Source organism: Argiope bruennichi, chromosome 8 (genome assembly GCF_947563725.1).
Source record: "Argiope bruennichi chromosome 8, qqArgBrue1.1, whole genome shotgun sequence".
In the NCBI taxonomy this organism is placed as follows: domain Eukaryota; kingdom Metazoa; phylum Arthropoda; class Arachnida; order Araneae; family Araneidae; genus Argiope; species Argiope bruennichi.
The window spans coordinates 104,342,367-104,362,332 of record NC_079158.1 but is presented as its reverse complement, the minus strand read 5'-3'; the positions used below and the strand labels follow the sequence as shown (position 1 = coordinate 104,362,332).

General features: G+C 32.6%; 1 protein-coding gene across 1 annotated transcript in view; it reads left to right on the top strand.

Annotated features, from left to right (window-relative positions):
• The window catches only part of LOC129980705 (locomotion-related protein Hikaru genki-like), a 231,142-nt gene extending 215,909 nt beyond the window's left edge, over positions 1-15,233 (top strand). The window contains exons 4-9 of the mRNA XM_056091089.1: positions 3,227-3,386; positions 9,073-9,221; positions 11,156-11,332; positions 11,477-11,653; positions 13,010-13,180; positions 13,991-15,233. Coding sequence (XP_055947064.1) covers positions 3,227-3,386; positions 9,073-9,221; positions 11,156-11,332; positions 11,477-11,653; positions 13,010-13,180; positions 13,991-14,193 — 1,037 coding nt within the window. The 3' untranslated portion in view covers positions 14,194-15,233. The remainder of the gene's footprint in view (positions 1-3,226; positions 3,387-9,072; positions 9,222-11,155; positions 11,333-11,476; positions 11,654-13,009; positions 13,181-13,990) is intronic.
• Positions 15,234-19,966: the final 4,733 nt, after the last annotated feature.

Genomic DNA, 19,966 nt, shown 5'->3' with positions numbered 1-19,966 from the left:
CGATTACAAAATACTCTTCTCTAACTTCTCTGTGAGAAATAGAACAATCTGTTTACATTTAGAAAACATATTAAAAGTGTTTTAACGTAGTAATATATATATGTTTGCTCGAATCTTCTGTCAAAAAGTGGTTTGATGATAAAAGATTTAGCTTTGTAAAGTTTATTCTACGATGCAAAATTTCCGAAATGGAATAATTATAGCATTCTATTAATATTTAATTCATTTCAAAATTTTGTATTGCTTTGCTATCCTGGAATGAGAGTCCAGAAAAATCCGAATTTGAGGGATAAAAAAAAATCAGAAATCGTGGTTATATCCAGACTACAAACCTCTATTATATATATATATAAAGCATTCTTATATTATTTCCTTAAGTCCTTGGCTTATTTCACTTTGAAGTAGAATTATATGACTTTCACTAATTTGCAGGTAGTCAAAATTAATATTTCTTTCAAAAATTTTAGTTTCAAATCAAGATTTAGATATACATTTTTAATTAGAATTCTGAAGTCTGTTGCATTAAATTATTATATTATGTAGATCCAATATACCTAAATACCATACTTCCTATATGAACTGGAATCAAATTATGTCATAGAATACTGTCATTATAAATACATCTGTCAATGCGTTCTATATTCGGAATTCTATATTCGGTATTCGAATGTATCTATCAAATTATTCCGATGCTTGTACTGTATGATGTGAATATTTAGCATTTGAACGTTGATTTCATTCGATGATAGTTAAATTCGAATTGAATAGTATTGTCACAATGTTCTTGGTCAGTTATTTCTCAATAATTAAGTCAGAGTTATGATCAATTACTTCAACAATATTAAGAAACGATAAAATTAATAAATTTTTATTCATTTCAAAATGGTATGATATAATAAGAGAAATCAAATATTTCGCACTAAATAAACATGAGTGTATTAATAAATGATTGTGAATAAATAGACAATTTAAGATTATGATTCCATCTATATATTAGATGACAAGTCACTAACTATCCGACCCACCACGAAGGCACACGGATTTAAACCATAAAACTGAATGACCGGACCGCCGCAACAGCAACATTGGCGGGAACTGTGGTTGAGTCCTAAGGGCCGTCACCGGCCACGGTACAACCCTCCCCGAAGGAAGTACGTCCCGTCATCGATGGGAGGAGTCAGATCCCCCATCTATTAGTGTACCCTCCAGGGTGGCGAGATCCAACCACCATGCCGGAAGCATCTCATCCTCATTTCGAGGTTCCCCCCCCGGGGGTCAGTCATTTGCGGTACAAAAATCCTCAAAACTCTTTATAGGACAAATCGCTGGACCTAAAGTTACGTTGGAGTCATAAGCAGTTAGGCAATTCGGTAGTCTTGGGACGCATTTTTATTTTCTCATATACGTAGCACAGAGAAAGTATTTTAATCGTCAAAAATTCGAAGTCGAGATTTTTACGAATCTCCACATTTTAGACCTTCTTAAGTTGTAAAATGTTCGTCCATCCATCTGTGACAAAGATAACTCAAAAAAGGCTTTGAGCTAGACGATCAAATTTGGAATACGACCTTTACACCAAATTTGAAGATTTCTATCAAATTTTGAGAAAATTCCGCTGAGACGAAGTCTGTCTACCCGATTGCTCGAATATAATTTAACAAGATAACCACAAAACGAAAAGAGCTAGACAGGTTAAAATCGATAGACAGAATTAACATTCTTGTGCGCTTCATTTTAGAGATTTGTTAATTGTATCGTAAATACTATATGTTTTGATAAGAAAATTTTGAAAAGTGTTTATACATAGAAATGGGGTAAACGTTATTAATGAATTTGCCAAATACATAAATTGGTTAGAAAACACTGTAAGGCAGCAGTAGAGAGTTCATTCTTGGCATGAATTTTTATTTAATTATTCTTAAGAGATATGAAAGAGATGAACAGAACCTTTACATTAGGGTAGAACGCAAAAAATATCACTCTGAAGGTCACTTTTTCAATTTGAAATATTGAGGAAGATGATGAATGACCTGGTGAATAAGATTGGAGAATAAAATTGTTTCTCACTTTTTTGAGAGAATGTTTTAAGACTATTTTCAATGCTACTTTCTACACAGCCTTGTAAAGTTCCATAATTTCAGCCGTTGATGCAGATATACTTGGTATGTTTGCGAATCAGTCCATTGTCTCTCGTCAACCTTTGTATGAAGCTTAGACATATGACTTTTGAATATGACTTAATCAAATATAACTTTGTAATTCACAACTCAGTCTTTTGTCCCCGCCTTATCTTATCGATTTAACTATTAAGCGTTCGTCGTTAACGTTATCTATTTCACTATTAAATGAAACGTAGCTTTACGTTTCATTTTCCACTAAGGAAATAATGAAAAAACAAATTAATGGTTTTGTATGTATCATAACTTTTCCAAGTTTAAAATATGTTTATTGTTTACTTTGTGTTTTGAATCACCTGAGGTAACTTTTATTCATGGAATTGCGGAAATAGAATTCGCGTTAACCCTTTCTAGGGCGGTGGAAAGTATGCTTCCCACTATATTTATCAATATTTGTATGAAATTATGTAGGTTGGCATAAGTTCTGGCAATTTTTTTTAGAAAGACAGAAACTGAGATGCATCAGTTCTTTATCTCACACAAAATGATGTGTCCTGATTTGTTACTTAGTTATTAATTAACCAAATTAATTAATTAATCAAATTAAATTTATCTAATAAGCTAAATTAATCCCTTTTCTTATTCTAATTTAAAGTCTAAAAATATTTTAACATAATATGACTAGAAAAAAATGGCTCTTTAAAGGGTTAACAAACTATTATGATAGCCAATCTTTGCTATTGTCATTGTTTTCAAAGGGATATTTCTCTCCCTAAAAATTAGTTATAAACTATTAGTAGAGAAAAGTCGATAAAATCAGCATTTCCATTTTAAATCAATTGCTTAAATTTGTATTTAAATTATTTTTACCATGTAGAAATTATTACAGTTAAAATTATAATCAATAATCCATACTCCGTTTCTATAATTTGTGAATATTAACCGAAATAAAATGCCATTTTAGTTTCGCTTCTTTAACATTTAATGTAAGAAGTTGATTAAATTAAAATTTAGTTCAAATCCAAAGTTTCTAAATTGCTTCAAATACAATTGTTTATGTATTTTCATGTTAGTTCCTTTAGTTAATGTAAATACATGATATATTGCAGTGGATGCAGCACCTACGATCACTTATAATGTTGTATCAGGTGATGCTGGAATCACTTCCTCCGGACAAGTAGTCATTTTGCCTAATTCCATCATCCACTTCGATTGTTTGTGGCAAAGACAAGATGGAAACCCAACATGGACTTGGACAGCCACTCACAGGTATTGTCTATAGTTCTTAAGCTAAACGGATGACAGCTATAGCCGGCGTCCTGGCTTAGGGGTAGCGCATCTTCCCCGTGATCTGGGCGTCCCGGGTTCAAATCCCGGTTCGGGCATGGTTGTTCTTCATATGTGTTCTATCTGTGAGGTGTGTGAATGTGCCCCCCTGTAAAAAGGGGTTGTGCAAGCGAATGTGTGTGTGCCATCTTCATATGAGCTAGAAGTCAGACTTCTGCCCTCGGGTGCTCAGGGGTCTTTACCCTCAGAAGTTACTGCACCCACTTTCCGTGGTAACGCGGACACGACATCATCATCATGACAGCTATAGCAAAAGATAGTGTTTCAGAATTCTTCAAATGTTGATAATCTCATGTAATGACAGCATCATCCAGTTTATTGGACGCCTTGCTGTACATTTCTCCCATAAGATTTATCCATTATTAATATACGGTACTAATTCTACCATGAAAAATTAATTAAAATGTAATATTAAAAATAGATTTTACAAATATTATAAATCAGTTCACTCGAATTATTTATAACTGACCTGAGCGCTTAGCACTATCAACTAAATATTTGTATTTCCATCCCGTAAATAATTTGTTGGAATGCAGGAGAAAAGGATATGGAAATAATGGGTATTTAAAAATTTTAAAAAATCAAAGAATAAGGAAGGAAATAAAAATTTGAAAAACCACTGGATTAGAAAACAGAGCTACGTGACTCCTGAATAGGTAAGACTAAAAGCAGTAGAAATAAAATCGCTATTTATTTATTTCTTTTTTCTGCAGTGTTTAAATCTTTTTAAAGTACAAATCAGCCTGTTCGAGAACTGAGAAATTTTTTTCATACAATCAATATTAACTTAATAAAAAAATCATCAAAAATAACAGAAAAGATGAGGAGAAAAGACAACTTTCTTACCACTTTCACAGACAAAAATATCCCTTGCATTCAAAGCATCATTTAATTATTTCTGCACGTTCAATATCTGGGAGACCAATCTTCGCTCGACAAGTGTTTTCTTTTTTGTAAAATCATGTTTTTTAGGAGAAAATATTTAGATACGAATCATATATTGAATACATATGAATATTTTTCTATCTTACCTACATATAAACTGGTCATTTCAATAAAAAAAAATTATGAATGCACTTAGTTTAACAGGCTATTCAAAACAATCTGCTATATTACAGTATTCATTTTACAGTTTGCCTATCATTATTTATATTTTTGAACTTAAACCCAATTTTACCATGGTGAAATCGGATCTGAGATAGCGATTTATGACATTGTAAGCATGAGAGCAGATAGAAAAAGATTCTACTAGTTAAATTATTTTTAAAAAAATTGGTTCCCCCCCCCCTCCCTTAAAATCGCGTTTTTTCAGGAAAGACAACTTTACAGATAAACATAAAAAAACAAAAAATGTTGATGATGAAAGGGGGTGCAGTAGCTTCTGAGGGTAAAGACCCCTGAGCACCCGAGGGCACAAGTCTGACTTCTAGCTCATATGAAGATGAAACTCACACAAATTCGCTTGCACAACCCCGTTTTACAGGGGTCACATTCACACACCTCACAGATAGAACACAGATGAAGAAAAACCATGCCCAAAACCGGGATTTGAGCCCAGGACGCCCAGATCACGAGGAAGACGCGCTACCCCTATATCAAGACGCTGGCAAAAAAAATAAATATTAAATATAAATACATAAGTAAAAAAATAAAACAAAGCAAAAAGCAAGACAAAGTAATGAGGACCCGTAGCACACGCGTCATTCATGTTGTTCTGACTACTATATTGCACTGCCCACGCACCGAAGTAGATGGTGAATATACTTATTCTAATAGTTAGTTATAAAAATGTTTTTGTAAAATCGCGTATTTTTTAGGAAAGACACCTATATAGATACACTGAAAAAAGCAAAACCTTATCTAAACACATGAGTTGATCCAAATCGTTAGAGCCGTTTCAGAGATACACGAAATAAATAAATTTTATATATATATATATATATATATATATATATATATATATAATATACAAGAATTGCTCATATAAAATTATAAGATAAAAATGACAATTCCTTACTTTTCATTATTAAGGTCTACAGTACACATTAGATTTTTTTTTTAAATTTTAACTTTAAAAATTAAGTTTTTTTACAGTAGGTCATTAATATATATTTAAACTCATTTCACTGAGAAAAAACCATATTACACTCATTATTAATTAATTAATTAACATTTAATGAGCTAATTAGCATGTTTTTTGAAACATTATATCTTAAAATCTAATTTGTACAGACACATAATTTTAGTTGGAAATGATTATTAATATTAGTCTTTATGTTGTGTGCCTCAATCAAGTTATAAATATATATATATATATATATATATATATATATATTAACAATTTTTTCATCAACGATGAATAGAAAAAACGAGATTTTTTCTGTCATTTTAACTTTTAAATAGCTATTAAAAATTTATTTCTATAAATATAACTTTGATTGAGGCACAAAACATCCACTATTTCATACAGATTATTTTGGTATGTAAATAATTGTATTTGGTTCATTTCTTGTTGAGTTATGATTGTTTGAATGAAGCAATATAGTGGAAAAATATCATTCTTCATAAAATGAGTTTTAAAAAACACGAAACTAGAGTTTTTAATGAAAGCACCTCAAGAAAAATAATTATAACTCGAGAAATATTTCGAATATTGACAACATCCTGGTATCGTTTGAAAGCTAAAGGAATAAAAAAAATTTCGTTATTTTGAACGATTTTCCAAGTTTCAAGTGTGTATGTACACCTTAATAAACAACACTATTGTGTAAATTTGGATCCATAGGCTTTTATCTCAACCACAGAACTGAACACACAATAAAGTTGCCAACAGTCCTTAAAGTAATTTTTTTTTCTTTTCTGAAAGCTTAGAAAATAACAATAGAATTTTTTAGATTCTTCCACATCATTGAATAAAAACTGCTTAAAATTTAGCAGTTCCCTGAAAATGTTTGTCAGTTGCTGATATAAAATAAACAGAAAATGCCATCTCCGCGAATATAAATTGTCAGTAAAAAAATTTTCCGGAAGGTGTTTACTCGTAGAAGTTTGAAATATATGCAACCTAAATTTATTCAGAATTTCAAGAAAATGTATTAGCTATTGCCAATAAATCTTTGCATTTTATTTAAATATAACCGATGTTTCGATGAATTTCTAAGAATTCTGAAAAGCAAACGAAAGAATTTCTCAGCATTAGAAAACAAAATATAAACTAAAATAGAAATTTCTTCAACCATTGAAGCAAATACGAAATAAAGTTTTGAAAATATTTACAATGAATGAAAACTATTATTAGTTTCTCCAATAAAAGCATTGACTCATAAATCCGTCTCCTTTTGAAAAATGCATCATATTTTTACAAACAAATACATTAATGCAAATTTCAATTTTTTTATCAATATTAATGCTTTTTCGTTATATTTCCCCCTACTTTTAAGTGCATACATGATCACGAAAAATAGTTCGATAATAGTGGATTGCCTTCTTTTGCAAAAGAAATGATCGCTAGACAGAAAAGAGATTTCTGAACTAAAATACATCATTCATTAAATGCTAGCGGACTCCACCGATTGGATAACTTGCCGGGAATATTTATTGCATATAGTTTCAATTACAATGTCCATGATTTCCTCAACTTCATTCGTTTCAACTATTATTAAGCTTCGAATTGTGGTAAATATTAAAACCATGTTATTGTAATAATTTTAAGCTAAATCTTTTCATTATGTAAATGAATCTTCTTACTGGAGTCTTTGTTTTAATGACATCATTATGTCAATAAAAATGCAACTATTCGGATAATACATCTTCTAATTGCAAATGCGGGGTTAAGGTGTACGTACACACTTGAAGATTTTTTTTTTAAATTTTAACTTTAAAAATCCAGTTTTTTCACAATAGGTAATTAATATATGTTTAAACTCATTTCAGTGAGAAAAAACCATATTACAGTAATTATTCATTAATTAAATAATATTTAATGCGCTAATTAGCCTTTTTTTTGAAACATGATATCTTAAATTCTAAGTTGTACAGACACACAATTCTAGTTGGAAATGATGCCTAATATGAGTCTTCATGTTGTCTGCCTCAAACAAATTTAAAAAATGTATAGATTTTTTTAAACAATTTTTTCATCAACGATGAATAGAAAAAGCGAGACTTTTTCTGTAATTTTAACTTTTAAACAGCTGATTAAAAATTTATTTCTATAAATATAATTTTGATTGAGCGACAAAACATCCGCTATTTCATTCAGATTATTTTGATATATAAATAACTGTATTTGGTTCATTTTTTGTTGAGTTATGATTGTTTGAATGAAACAACATAGTGGGAAAATATCATTCTTTATAAAATGAGTTTTAAAAACACCGTAACTAGAGTTTTTAATGAAAGCACTTCAAGAAAAATAATTATAATCGAGAAATATTTCGAATATTGACAATATCTTGGTATCGTTTGAAAGCTAAAGAATCAGAGAACATTATTAAGCAATAAAAAAATATTCGATATTGGGAACGATTTTTGAAGTTTCAAGTGTGTACATACACCTTAAGGCTACTTCATTTCTTCTTCTTCACGCCAGCTATGTAAACAACAGAATCTTCCTCCCTCAACTTTCAACATAGGAAGAAAATGATGCGATTAAGGTATATGACTGTGTTCGGGATGAGTTTTTTGAAAAACGTTCTAAAATAGTTACACTTTTTTTAAAAAATGGCATGCATAAAAAAAAAAAACATCTCTATAAAATAAAAAATATACCAGTTAAGTAACAAAAGTTTTTCAAATTTGTTAAAATGGTATCTCTAATACTTCCTCGCATACGCTCTAATAAGCTTGTCATGCTAGAGAACGCTTTGTATCATACTGACGTATAATAATTACGAAATATCAACTTTTGGTAGGGAATTGAGCATTTTTACTGAATTCTTCGTTCCTTCAATCACCTTTCATCCCTATTCCTGAAAATGCCATCCTAGTATTTTTTTCTTTTTAAAAATTCACTAGATTTTTATATCATTATCTAGTGCACTTTTCGAGAGTCGGAACGAACTGTAGTTGCTAGATATCACTACGCGCAATCACTAACAATTATCATAATTTTTAATCAGGCCCAAAAGTCCTGTCACTAAATTCATTTTTATGTGCATAGCAAAGTATCATCTGCCATTCTAATTCTGAAATGTCATTTTAATTTTTTGAGGTCAGTCCTTTTGCCTTCATCCTTAGTAAGCAATCACCTCTTTACGGGCCGGAAAGCGAGGCATTCACTGAGGGGGTTGGAAAAGGGTTAGCGAGGTGTGCCACACTCCATTCTTATGGTTTGGAGTGGAGTTGTCATGAATAATTTGATTAAAATAATTATAGATCTACTAGGTTTCGAATAATTTTGATTAAGAAAAATGACCTGGGGATTAAGAATCCCTAATTTTCTTCCAATTCATGTTCTTTAGAAATGTCATATATGCAATAACCATTTGATCTTTATTGAAAAATATAGTAATAATGGGTTAAAATAAATATAAAACAATAATTTAATTTCTTTTAATGATAAACCGATGTATTTTTCTTTCTTTTCTTTCCTGATGGCCAACGGAAGACAGTATCCGAGTGCATGGGCAATCTCTGCCGAGGAAAGGGGATGGAAGTACAGGCTGTCCATCTATTATGCCAAAGACACCGATGACGGTATTTTTACTTGCACTACGCCAAAGGGACACTCCAATGAAGTTCATGTCAGAGTCAGAAGTAAGCTCATTTAAATGTTTACAGTTTAATTAGTCTAATGATTCATTATTCTAAAGTTCTTATTTTATAATTTCTTTAAATTTTCAGATAAGTGCATTGCATTTCTGTTTCATTCATATGAAGTTATTCGTAAATAATTTATTTGTTTTGTAGTTTTTGAAGTAGAAATTGTTTAAGTAGTTATAAAGATATACAAAAAAAAATTATCAACTGGATGTAAAATTGTATTTGGCACAGAAGATTTTCAAAACTCTTATTTGGATGACGATGGATGGAATATGAAATCTACCAAATGTAGAAAGATTATATATAAATGCCTCGATGATGCAAGGATGCTATTAATTATTCGTTGGATTTCATAGCTTTTGATTTAAAAGTGCGAAACCATTGAAGTACATTAAAAAAAACATACAAAGTTTAGATGGAGCTGAATTATAGGAAATGAAAGAACACATCGCTATTTATTTTTTTTTAACATTTACGGAAGTCTGTTATTAAATGAATGAATTTATAGCACAAACTGGAACACCGTTTGGGTACAACTTGTGAACATTGACACACACACACACACACTATGAATAAGTACTATGTACTAGAAAATTAATGAATCGTGCATCTTACATCATCCACTTCAATCCTTATGAATGAAAAAAGCTTTAAAAATCCGATGCATCACTCGTGCTAGCATTAGACTTTATCTCTCTTAAAAAGGGCATCTCAAGTACCAGGAATAGAAGACCAATTAGAAAGTATGAGGTTCTCGCTTTTCGGGAGGGTGCAGCAACGGCTATGATCCCTCTTGAAGAGAAGCATCTCACAAGGGAGGACACGGGTTGGAAAATTAAGTTCGGGATGAGATTTAGTATAATGATAATATGCCTTTAAGATAGTGCCTAGAATAGTGATGCACACACTGCGCGATTTTAGCATTATGCTTGGCATCTGTTGAGACTAAGCCTCTTTTCAGGTATCATCCTGTAAATTTATGCTAGAATGATATTCTAGCCTTCTCGGGGAGAAGCATCTCACAAGGGAGGACACGGGTTGGAAAATGAAGTTCAGGATGAGATTTAGTATAATGATAATATGCCTTTAAGATAGTGCCTAGAATAGTGATGCACACACTGCGCGATTTTAGCATTATGCTTGGCATCTGTTGAGACTAAGCCTCTTTTCAGGTATCATCCTGTAAATTTATGCTAGAATGATATTCTAGCCTTCTCGGGGAGAAGCATCTCGCAAGGGAGGACACGGGTTGGAAAATGAAGTTCAGGATGAGATTTAGTATAATGATAATATGCCTTTAAGATAGTGCCTAGAATAGTGATGCACACACTGCGCGATTTTAGCATTATGCTTGGCATCTGTTGAGACTAAGCTTCTTTTCAGGTATCATCCTGTAAATTTATGCTAGCCTTATATACTATCCCTCTTGGAGAGAAGCATCTCACAAGGGAGGACACAGGTTGGAAAATGAAGTTCGGGATGAGATTTAGTATAATGATAGTATGCCTTTAAAATGTTCATTCATTAAAATATTAAAGCGTAATAGACAGCCAATTTCGAGAAAATGGTCTTCAAGATTTCCGCGTTGGTTATATGCTAATAAGGTGTCGCTGTTGCCGAGCGCTTGAACAACATAGTGGACAAAGCGCTTACTTAGATTCACGTGACTTGAGTTCGGTCTTGGGCTATTTTTTAAACTTTTTTTATTTGTTTTCTATCTAAATGCCAAGATCGGGTAAATCGATAAATTCGTAGTTTCTTAGATCGCAGTTTGTGTGTTTAGGATTCACGTTACGTCGTCCAGCTATTCCCATATATCTCAAGGCGAAATGCCAGTTACCAGGTAAATCGATATGCTAGCTCTAGATTTTATGTTTTGAATGCCAATATACTATAGATGTTAATCTAAATTCTTGCCATTTTTCCAGACATTCAATGCCCTGCCATCGATTCTCTTGACCGTAATCGCGTGATGGCAGTGGAAGGCAACAAGATGCACAGTCAGGCGAGGTTTGCCTGCATGGAAGGCTTCAATCTGATTGGACCAGAAGAGATCACGTGCACGGCTTCGGGATCATGGTCAGAAACGCCACCTTATTGCGAGGGTGAGATTCCACATTAATTTTCATTCATTGCATTTTTTTCCTACCTTTTATTCACAAAACTTTTGTTACAAAATATTTAATCAAAAATAGAAAAAAAATGACTTTTTGTATAGAATAGTTCATTTTTAAATTATCTATTTCCAGTGATCCAATGTCCGCCGTTGAACTCGGAAGATACGCACCTCAGAGTGGAATCTCACAATAGAACTTACGGGTCTCGTGTGATGTTCTCATGTCCGACAGGATACAGACTCGTTGGATCCCCAGTTATCATTTGTCTGAAAAATCAAACATGGTCAGATTCACCACCCTACTGTGAAGGTAAAAAGTGAAATTTAATTTCAAAATGAAACTCTGTCCCATCATCTAGAAATAACTTCAAGGGATTTGAAAGGGAAGTTATTTTTGTATTCAGTTTTACACATCCAAGGGTCCAAACCAGCTGTTTTAATGTCTGATGCTTGTTTTCAGAAAAATAATTCATAGTTTCTCTTTCTAGGACAATACTTAAACAAAACCAGCGATTAAATAAGGATATTATTTGTTGACACTTTTGTATATTGAGATAAACGCATTTGGGCCAACGAAGGTCAATAAATTATGACCATATTTTGTAATTCTAGCTCAGTCCAAAAAATAACGTCTACTTAAAACATCGTAAGAATCAAAAAGAATGAAAAAAGGGAGATTTGAAATGAAATAAAATTGTTCAAGAGCTTTCAAAATTTAAAAAAGATAGTATCACGGTATTGAGTTTTGATTTTTGTTGCAAAAACTGTTAACGATTAAATGCGATCTCTTTGATTAAAGTGATGGTCTGATGAAATCGGAGGAATTTTCGGAAATAAAGATAGTGTCTTCCTGGCTAACACATTTTCTTGTTAAAGTTCAAATTTATAATCGGAGCTTAACAATCTCAATCCATAATCAAAGCTTAACAGTCTACCCAATTAAAACAATGCTCTATCTAAAAATAATTATTTTCTATGACGATAAAGTTAACATAAGCGTTCGAATGCTCTGCTTCTTTGAAATTATTTACGTTATTAGAGAATGAGTCTCCAAAAATTATTGTTAATGCTTGCCAAGTTAAAAAATATCTGGATATTATGATTAGGAGATTTCGTGAGGTGTCAATTAGTGAATTGTGATAGGCATTTCTTAATGCAAGAAAGTAATAACATTCAACATCAGCCACAAGGAATGCGAATAAAAATCAATTTCAACCGTTATTCTCACTCGAATGACATGCTGGAAGTTTCCTTGTTCCAGTGCATTTAAATTATAAATGTATGTGAGTATGCTATCAAGAACTGAGTACCATTTCAACGATTTCAAGCTTATTATTAAAAATTGTACATAGGTATGTGCCCTATTAGCACAAAATGTCGAACAATATTGCAACTATATCTTAGCGGCATTGGCCGACATTCAGAACATCGAGCAACATCGTGGGAATAACGTACAATATATTTTATGATAATAGGGTGCAACATGCAACATAGAATTTAAACAATCCTAATCCTTTGCAAAGTAAACTATCGGAATGTCACAATGAACTTTGGATTACCATTTAAATTTTTTCATCAATAGTTTGAGCAATTATACCTCAGTGGGTAATCAAGAGATGGTTCTTAATTGCATATCTGCATACAAACACACATTTTTCATTCGCAGCCATCGAGTGTGAGCCGCCCTTGGCACCCAACAATGGAAGAGTGCTGGACAATGGCAGGTACTTGACAGGCGATTTCCTGCAGTTCACCTGCAACGCCGGATTCGTCCTCGTCGGGGAGTCTATCACAGTCTGCAATGACCAGGGAGAGTGGACATTCCCCCCACCTATCTGTAAGTAAATATGGCTGTCTTGTAAACAAAACCTCTCATAGAAATCTTGTTGGGTGATATGAAATGACGTTGCATTCAGCTCTTAAGCAATTATAATAATATTTTTTTGATTTCTTATAAAGATAATTACAAGATAATCATCGGGTTTTGAAATAACATATTTAAAAAAAAATGACAATTATTATTCTCATTTTTAACTAAATGAAGAAGAAGCAGATATTAAATTTTTATTTGCATATTACCAGCTGTACAGGAAACACATTCTTGTTTCAGTAAAGATGTGTGTGATGGGTAATGAAAAGAAAACAAATATAACGTTTAAAATTTTTCGAAAAAAAAAATCGGAATGATTCTCCTCACTAAGAGTATTTGCTTATTTTCATAGTAGCAATAGTTCATTGGCATAATTTTTGAAATAGAGTGAATTAAAATACATTGATTATTTTAGGTAATGAGTATTCATTAAAGCGAAAATTAGGATACAAGATTTAAATTTCAAAATATGCGCTTTGAAACATATCCCATGGCTACTGTTTTGTTATTTAAATTCGTCAAAGTTTGCTATATAAAGATTTAATTAAAATCGATACAAATAAATTTTATTTTTGAAAGTCATGAGGGAAAAAGGATCCAGGAAATTTGCATTGCCTGCAGGCAATTAGAAAGCTTAGTTTACCATTGAGTTTAACTATAGAATGAACATTTCTATTTCCAAAACAATCTAGTATACTTAAAGGAGCTAAATGATATCCTTCCAAAACTTAGCCGTAATGACCTGCTCCGAGTAACCTGACGTTAATCCTCTTTTAGGTAAGCCTGCCTGCGAATTCCCGGGTGAGCCCGCCCACGGTCATGTGGTACCGACTAAATTCCACTACGACATCGGAGAGATGGTGACAGTGGAATGCCTGCACGGGTTTAGAGTTCTGGGAGCCCCCCGGCTGCGATGCACTTCTACTGGACACTGGTCAAGCCCACTGGCTCACTGCCGGCCCATCATCTATCAATCATGACCATCCTCGCAAGAGAATCACCATCGCACTGCACTATCATCGCCAGTTATCAACAGTCATTTCGAGCTCAGCTCATGAATGAGGACTTCTTAATATGTGATGATCTTCTTTTTATTATAAACAATCATGATTTTAACCCTACGTTGCGCAGCGATGTATACTAGGATCATCTCTATTTTAGATTAAAGTCGAATAATTTAGTAACCCTTTGCTCGCGGAAAAGTAATTCTGTACATGATTATTCATCTAATACAAAGACTTGTTTATTTCTTAAAAATTAATTTATATATAATATCTCTTAATCTAATTTCAATCCTTATTAATTTCTTAATTTTTATCTTAATTTAGCCTATGTTATCTTCATTCTAAAATTGTCTAATTTCTTGATCCAATTCCAACTTTTCATTTAATTAATTATACACGTGCTCTATAAAACTGCATGCCTCAGCATTTCTAACTCTCTGAGTGAAGAGATAAAATTCCTTAATGTTTACAACATTCTTTCAAAGATACCTACGATTCCCTCTCCTAAATTGACACGTGTCAAAGAAATTTCCATCAAACTCTCATTGTAAAACCAATTGAGGGAAAATTTTTGGTCTCTTCTACTCTTGTGTCGCGATATAGACTGACGTATTGACGCCTCTCTTATTCTTTGTATGAAAATTATGCGTCTCATGATGAAATAAATCGAAGATCTAAATTTTCAAAAGGTTCTTTTATTCAAATGCGCAACTGCTAATATATATAATTGCTTTAAGTTGAATTTCCCTCAAAAATTAATCTACATCTTCTTACATTTAGACACTTTCTTACACTTAGACACTTTTAGCAATCAAAATTAAAAAATAATAAATAAAACAAGAAAATGACGCACTATTCAAGATTGTGCATGAAAGAAAACATCTAATTGCAAAGGATTAATAAATTAATTTAAAAAATGCATATTAATTAAAAGAAGACAGATTTTAAATAAAGAAATACAATCGTTAACAAAATTGTTAGCTATTTTAGTGGTTTGGATTTTGAATTTTAATTGAAGTGAGTTAAGTTTAACTATTAATTTTGAATTGAAATTTAGTTAAATATTTTTTTAATGTTTTTCGAATGTTATTTATATAGCTTAACATAATTACGAAGAAATTTTAAAAAAATCGTGCAATGTAGGGTTAAATATAGGTTGTATCTTTTGTTTTATACAAGTTTATTTGCTGCAGTATTTATATATTAATCAAAAAATTGAATATCAAGAATATGTACACATTAAATTATAAATGTTTACATTAATTACTCTAGTTCCTTTAAAAGATTCCGATTTCCTTGACTGTTTGTTGACGACTGTTTTTCCATTACAGTTAATTCCCATTATTTTGGTCACAAGTATGCTCTTTTCGATAACTCAGTCCCAAAATCTGCTCTTCAAAGTATTTGGATGAATAAATAAACTTGGTTTTCCTTCATTATCATTACAATAGAATGGATTCATTATTTACGGAATCAAATGAAGCACTTGTAAAAGTTAATATTTTCATCAAAATTCAATATCAATTAAATTTGTAAAATAAAAAGTTATCTGCAATATTTTTAGTTCCGTTTTTCACGTAATAAAACAAATATCATTCATATAAGTTTATGTTATTACCTGGTTAACATTGGAAATGCATCACATACTCATAGGTATTTCATGTCAAAGAAAAAGAGTAAGGTATCGTGAAACAAAATTAATGATAAAAGTTTACATTCGGAAATATAGTTAATCGAAAAATTCTAAAAAGCCAGATCAATCGAATATCTAATATCGGCTAATTCACATGCAGCCTGCCTTGAATGCATCAAAAAGTCGGCTCAAATTTATCTATAAAAAATATGATAGCTCATATTCTGTAAATTATAATACAGATTTTTTCAAATAAATATTTCATTTGAAAAAGGTTAGAATGGTATATTATATAAAATCACAATTTCATAATTCAAAATAAAAATCAAAAATAACACCAGATAAAGCGTTGTAAAGTCTCGATCCAATAAAAGGTAGCGTTATGATCAAATTCTTTATTTACATAAAATTATAGTTCATCCTCTAGGTTAAATGATTCTTATTCGACACAACAAGGATAGTTCCTTGAATACTTTCGGAGAAACCTCCTTCGGAAACAGCTAGCCGACTCTTTAGCGTTCTCGCAAACAGGCCGTAGCTCCAGGGATCCACTGAATCTTCTCGGGTGGAATTCTCGTCGGACACTCCGCTCTCTGCCTCCTTCTCCACAATTCTTTTCTCTCTTCCAATCTCCTCGCACTTTTGTCCTGTCCCCACCCTCATTCACATCGGACCATTTTCCCGGTTATCCAATAATCGTTCAGCAACAACTTCACTGGTCTACCGCCGACCGTGGGAATCCGTTGGGGAGCCACCCTCCACAACGTAAAGAATGCAGGTTTACATCTGTTTCAAATACAATGCAGGTGGGGTCCCTTATCTGGACTCGCACTAATTGCCCAGATGTCCTTACTTTAAAGGGGTTGACCACCTGGCACTTCTGGAAGCACTTACACTGCGGTAGGACGTCGCCATTGCTGATACTGCTGTCTGGATGCTAATTATGGAGCGTGGGAAAAGAAACGTCACCATGGTTAAGCAGGGAAGAAGCTGAATCATTACAACGTCAAACTAATCTTATAAATCGAAACTAAGCCAAGTCTCGCTGCAACTCATCTCTTTACTTTAACATCCAATTACATGCGGTGTTTTATGAATACGAAATAATATTGGGAGGTGACAAGCAATTTCATTCAAATTGTACGATTGTGTGTAATTTTAAGCAATAATTTAAGAGTTTATCTATCCCCCTCCTCAATCCTACTAAATATCCCCAAACGAACATCAATTCCATCATTCAAATCTGATAGGCTCCTTTAATACTGATAACTAATGTAACTGCACCTGTATGACATTTTACTTTCAACATTGCTAGATCCAAAGGTTAAGAACTTAAGATTTCAAGTACTCCGTGATTTAACCCTAAAATCGGATTTAGTATTTTACAAAAAGTATTTTTCTTCAATATTAGCACATATTAAATGTCTAACAACTTAGAATTCCTCAAAAACTACTTAAAATTGAAACAACAAAATTTCGTATATGCACAAGCTTATAAAAATTTGGCGAAAACTTTCTAAAATCATTATATTACTAAACATAGAAAATCTTCCTCTTATTCTTCAGTGGAAATTCTAATAATATTATGTTAGCGTAGTATACTTTAATCAGATATTTTATCCAATTTTCTAAGAAAGTGCTCCAGAAAAAGAAAGAAGTTAAGTTTAAAGAGTACGCCAGATTCGATTTGTAAAAATTTATTAAATTATGGAAAGTCAGAAATAGCATTATCTGTACTATCGAAATTTATTTAATTTAGATTGTTTCAAAATAATATCTCGTTCTTCTCTAATCCTCATTCAAGTCAAAAGCGAATTATGTCTTACTATTTCTACTGTTACTGTCTTATTTTTTATGTCACAATAAAAAATAATAAAATCGAGGCAGTTTTATTATTTCTTTAAAATATAAAAAAATAACAAAACTGCCTCGATAAAATTTTTCTTCAGTGTTCAAAAAACATGTAATTAATGTAGACATTAGGGAACTTTAAAAGGCTTTTTATATTAAGAATCTCGACCTCAAATGGCATAATTTCGAAGAATTTGCGATAGCAGACATATTAATGGCAAAAATGTGTGTCAAATTCTAGAATATAAGCATAAGATAATAAACAGAAAGAGTTTAAGAGTATGAGAAGAATCCTAGTGATATGTTTTTAAAAATCCTTACTCTGAAACGAAAATCATAATTTATATGGGTTATGCAGTCTATCGTTCCTCTCTTCTTCTTCCCCTTCCCCTCCTCCTCAAACAAAAATGTAAAGAAGATGAAATAGCCCGAATCAGTTGCCAATTTCACAACTAGGGTAAATCAGCCATCTAACTCTCCGACCCGCCACGAAGGCACACGGATTTAAACCATAAAACTGAATGACCGGACCGCCGCAACAGCAACATTGGCGGGAACTGTGGTTGAGTCCTAAGGGCCGTCACCGGCCACGGTACAACCCTCCCCGAAGGAAGTACGTCCCGTCATCGATGGGAGGAGTCAGATCCCCCACCTATTAGTGTACCCCTCCAGGGTGGCGAGATCCAACCAACATGCCGGAAGCATCTCATCCTCATTTCGAGGTGCCCCTGCGGGAGGATTCATAACTAGGGTAATCAAGATCTTCAAAAAAAAAAAAAAATCAGTTACAAATCAGAAAAAAAACATCAGGTCTTTGCAAGAATCAGCTTTAAATGATAACGTTAAGCAAACTTAATATGATCCTAAATATTAACATTATTTTTATTGTTATTGAACTGATATCATAAAAAACAAAGGAGAGTATAAAATACAATTAGAAAAACTATAGTTCTGCAAAATTACATTATCTTACATTATTTACGATGCAACATTTGATTTACTTTGTCGCTGCGGGCTTTCATGAACATGCATTAAAGAATACGAGACTTGTTCAAAAATCATCCGATTCTTATTCATAGAAATGATTCGCATTCATATATAGCAATTTTACTCTCATTTTTTTTTTTTAAAAGTCCGCTGGGCAGATACATACTTTTTTCAATAATTCTACTATTGTACACTGTTTCTGAACTGGTTTCGGCAACTGGTCAAAAGCATTTTCTTAATATACTTCTAGACTTACATTTGGTTCCCTTCAGGAACAGTTCCAACTTGAGGAAAAGTAGAAGTCACACGAAACCATATCTGGAGAATAGGAAGAATCACAGGTTCCTTTGGGCAGCGTTTATATGCGTTTTTCAAACTGTTCAGTGACTGAACACCGCTTCTGAAATGATCGGCAGCTGCTCATCTCATTTTCAAGATGTCCTTCCAGAATGAAATCTTGTTCCCTCCAGGGACATTTCCAACTTGGCCAGAAGTCATACGGAAGGTGATGTAGGGAGAATCACATGTATGTTGTTATTGGCTGTACAATAATCTCTCAAATGCAAAGAAAGTAAAAATGCGTTACCTTCGACTGTGTCCATTGCTTATATCAGCAATCCTTTGAGTATTTTAATGTCATGATGAAGCCATAAACCTTCTTGGTAGAACTTTTAGATGATGATTGTGCTGTGTGGGGTTTATTCATGACAAACCATGCACTTGAGTGGAAAAAAAAAAGCAAGGAAGCATGACTGTGTTACAGGTCTACCTTATTCTTTTTTACTTCGAGGATGGTGCATGCTTCCAGTGTGATGAGTGGTGCTCTTGGTTTCTGGGTCGTACCCATAAATCCAGAATTTGTTGTAAGAAAATTGGAATGACTAATGACTCCAACGTCTCCACCGCAATTTTCAAATATAATTACTTATGTTCATTGGTGGCAACTTTGATATAACCTTCGCAGAACCGAATTTAATTCTTTATGTTAATTCTTGTTGGTTCTATATCATTAGAACGCTATCATTTGGTCAATAATGATCTTATTTCTTGTTGTTAATGGACTACCAGTACATGTCTCACTCTTCACTGACTGCGGCAAATTTTGAAGGGATTGAACTTTCTACGCCTTTGATAACATTGCATCGTCCTCAAAGGCCTGCTGAATATTGTAGATAATTTCCGCTGAGAATTACTAAGCGTATGAAAATTTATTGCAGTGATCTTGCGGATATTTTTTCAGACATTTCACAGAAGCAAAAGTCCGACACCGTAAACTCA